Below are 2346 nucleotides of genomic sequence, written 5' to 3'. Positions count from 1 at the left end.
TCTGTGTCTCTGTGTCTCTGTGTCTCTGTGTCTCTGTGTCTCTGTGTCTGTGTCTCTGTGTCTCTGTGTGTGTCTCTGTGTGTGTCTGTGTGTATCTCTGTGTGTGTCTGTGTGTGTCTGTGTGTCTCTGTGTGTGTGTCTGTGTGTGTCTGTGTGTGTCTGTGTGTCTCTGTGTCTGTGTGTCTCTGTGTGTCTGTGTGTCTCTGTGTGTCTGTGTGTCTCTGTGTGTGTGTCTGTGTGTGTCTGTGTGTGTCTCTGTGTGTGTGTCTGTGTGTGTCTGTGTGTGTCTGTGTGTCTGTGTGTCTGTGTGTCTCTGTGTGTCTGTGTGTCTCTGTGTGTCTGTGTGTCTCTGTGTGTGTGTCTGTGTGTGTCTGTGTGTGTCTCTGTGTCTCTGTGTCTGTGTGTCTCTGTGTGTCTGTGTGTGTCTGTGTGTCTCTGTGTCTCTGTGTCTGTGTGTGTCTCTGTGTCTGTGTGTCTCTGTGTGTCTCTGTGTGTGTCTGTGTGTCTCTGTGTGTCTCTGTGTGTGTCTGTGTGTCTCTGTGTCTCTGTGTGTGTCAGACTCTAACCTGGGGGCAGCAGAGGTCTGGACCTCCCGTCAGACCCTGCAGGACCTGTACCAGAAGATGCTGGTCTCAGACCTGGAGTACGCTCTGGATAAGAAGGTGGAGCAGGACCTGTAAGCTCCGCCCACTTCCTGTTGTTATTTACAGACTGTGGTAAACAGCTGTGGTCCAGCTGGGTCCTGATGCTGGTCTCGTGGTCCTCCTGCAGGTGGAACCACGCCTTCAAGAACCAGATCACCACGCTGCAGAGCCAGGCCAAGAACCGGGCCAACCCGAACCGGAGCGAGGTCCAGGCCAACCTGTCTCTGTTCCTGGAGGCGGCCAGCGGCTTCTACACCCAGGTACGGCCCGGCCCGGCCCGGCCCGGCCCACCTGGCACCAGCAGGTGTGTAACGGTGTTGTGTGTTGCAGCTGCTGCAGGAGCTCTGCACCGTCTTCAACGTGGACCTGCCCTGCCGGGTCAGCTCGTCCCAGCTGGGCATCATCAGCAGCACGCAGAGCGCAGGGGGCGGAGCCATCGTCACGCCGCAGCCCAGCTCCTGCTCCTACATCTGCCAGCACTGCCTGGTCCACCTGGGAGACATCGGTGAGCCCGCCCTGACCGTTCTGGACTCCTCTGGTCCTGGACCAGGTTCTAACCAGCCTCGTGTTTCTCTCTCAGCTCGCTACCGGAACCAGACCAGCCAGGCGGAGTCGTACTACCGACACGCAGCCCAGCTGGTCCCGTCCAACGGTCCGTCACACGTCCACCGTTCACGTGTGCCTGAGTGTCCTGGACCTGGTTCTGACTGTGGTTCTGGTTCTGGTCTCTGCAGGTCAGCCCTACAACCAGCTGGCCATCCTGGCCTCGTCTAAAGGAGACCACCTGACCACCATCTTCTACTACTGCCGCAGCATCGCCGTCAAGTTCCCCTTCCCTGCTGCCTCCACCAACCTGCAGAAGGCCCTGTCCAAGGCCCTGGACAGGTACCAGAACCAGAACCTGGGTCTGCTGAAACCTGACCAGAACCTGAGCCTGGCTTCAGCTGAGCCTTTAGGAAACAGCTAAAACTGAAGAGAGGAGCAGTTTTAGTTGTGAAACTAAAAAATGAAATGTGTAAAAGATGACTCAGCATTTTCTGATGGTCCTGTGTCTGTCCCTGTCTGTCCCTGTCTGTCCCTGTCTGTCTCTGTCCCCCTGCAGTCGGGACGAGGTGAAGACCAAGTGGAGCGTGTCAGATTTCATCAGGGCCTTCATCAAGTTCCAGGGCCACGTGTACCTGAGTAAGGGTCTGGACAAGCTGGACCCCCTGAGGGAGAAACTGGAGGAGCAGTTTCAGGTAGTGTCTTCAGAGTTCTGGTTCTGGTTCTGGTTCTGGTTCCATGGCTGCAGCAGACTCAGGGTTGTTCTGTGTGTTCAGAGGCTGATTGTGCAGAAAGCCTTCAGCTCTCAGCAGCTGGTCCACATCACTGTCATCAACCTGTTCGGTCTGCACCACCTGAGGGACCTGAGCCCCCCACAGCAGGACTTCAGCACTGACCAGCAGCTCAGCTGGTTCCAGCTGCTGGGCCTCTTCAGTAAGAACCTCACACACCTGGCTTTAAGAGCCACACACACCTGGCTTTAAGAACTACACACACCTGGCTTTAAGAACCACACACACCTGGCTTTAAGAGCCACACACACACCTGGCTTTAAGAACCACACACACCTGGCTTTAAGAACCACACACACCTGGCTTTAAGAGCCACACACACCTGGCTTTAAGAACCACACACACCTGGCTTTAAGAACCACACACAC

At 55.7% G+C, this 2346-nt stretch overlaps 1 protein-coding gene across 1 annotated transcript in view; it reads left to right on the top strand.

The window, feature by feature from the left end:
* Positions 1-2346, top strand: part of smg7 (SMG7 nonsense mediated mRNA decay factor) — a gene marked incomplete at its 5' end in the record, with an annotated part of 25745 nt that overhangs the window by 7541 nt on the left and 15858 nt on the right. Inside the window, 7 exon segments of the mRNA XM_014027438.1 lie at positions 559-676; positions 772-904; positions 975-1149; positions 1225-1296; positions 1379-1529; positions 1747-1882; positions 1964-2120. Coding sequence (XP_013882892.1) covers positions 559-676; positions 772-904; positions 975-1149; positions 1225-1296; positions 1379-1529; positions 1747-1882; positions 1964-2120 — 942 coding nt within the window.

Source organism: Austrofundulus limnaeus, unplaced genomic scaffold, assembly GCF_001266775.1.
Source record: "Austrofundulus limnaeus strain Quisiro unplaced genomic scaffold, Austrofundulus_limnaeus-1.0 Scaffold649, whole genome shotgun sequence".
Lineage (NCBI taxonomy): Eukaryota > Metazoa > Chordata > Actinopteri > Cyprinodontiformes > Rivulidae > Austrofundulus > Austrofundulus limnaeus.
This window is presented reverse-complemented; position numbering and strand designations above follow the sequence as displayed.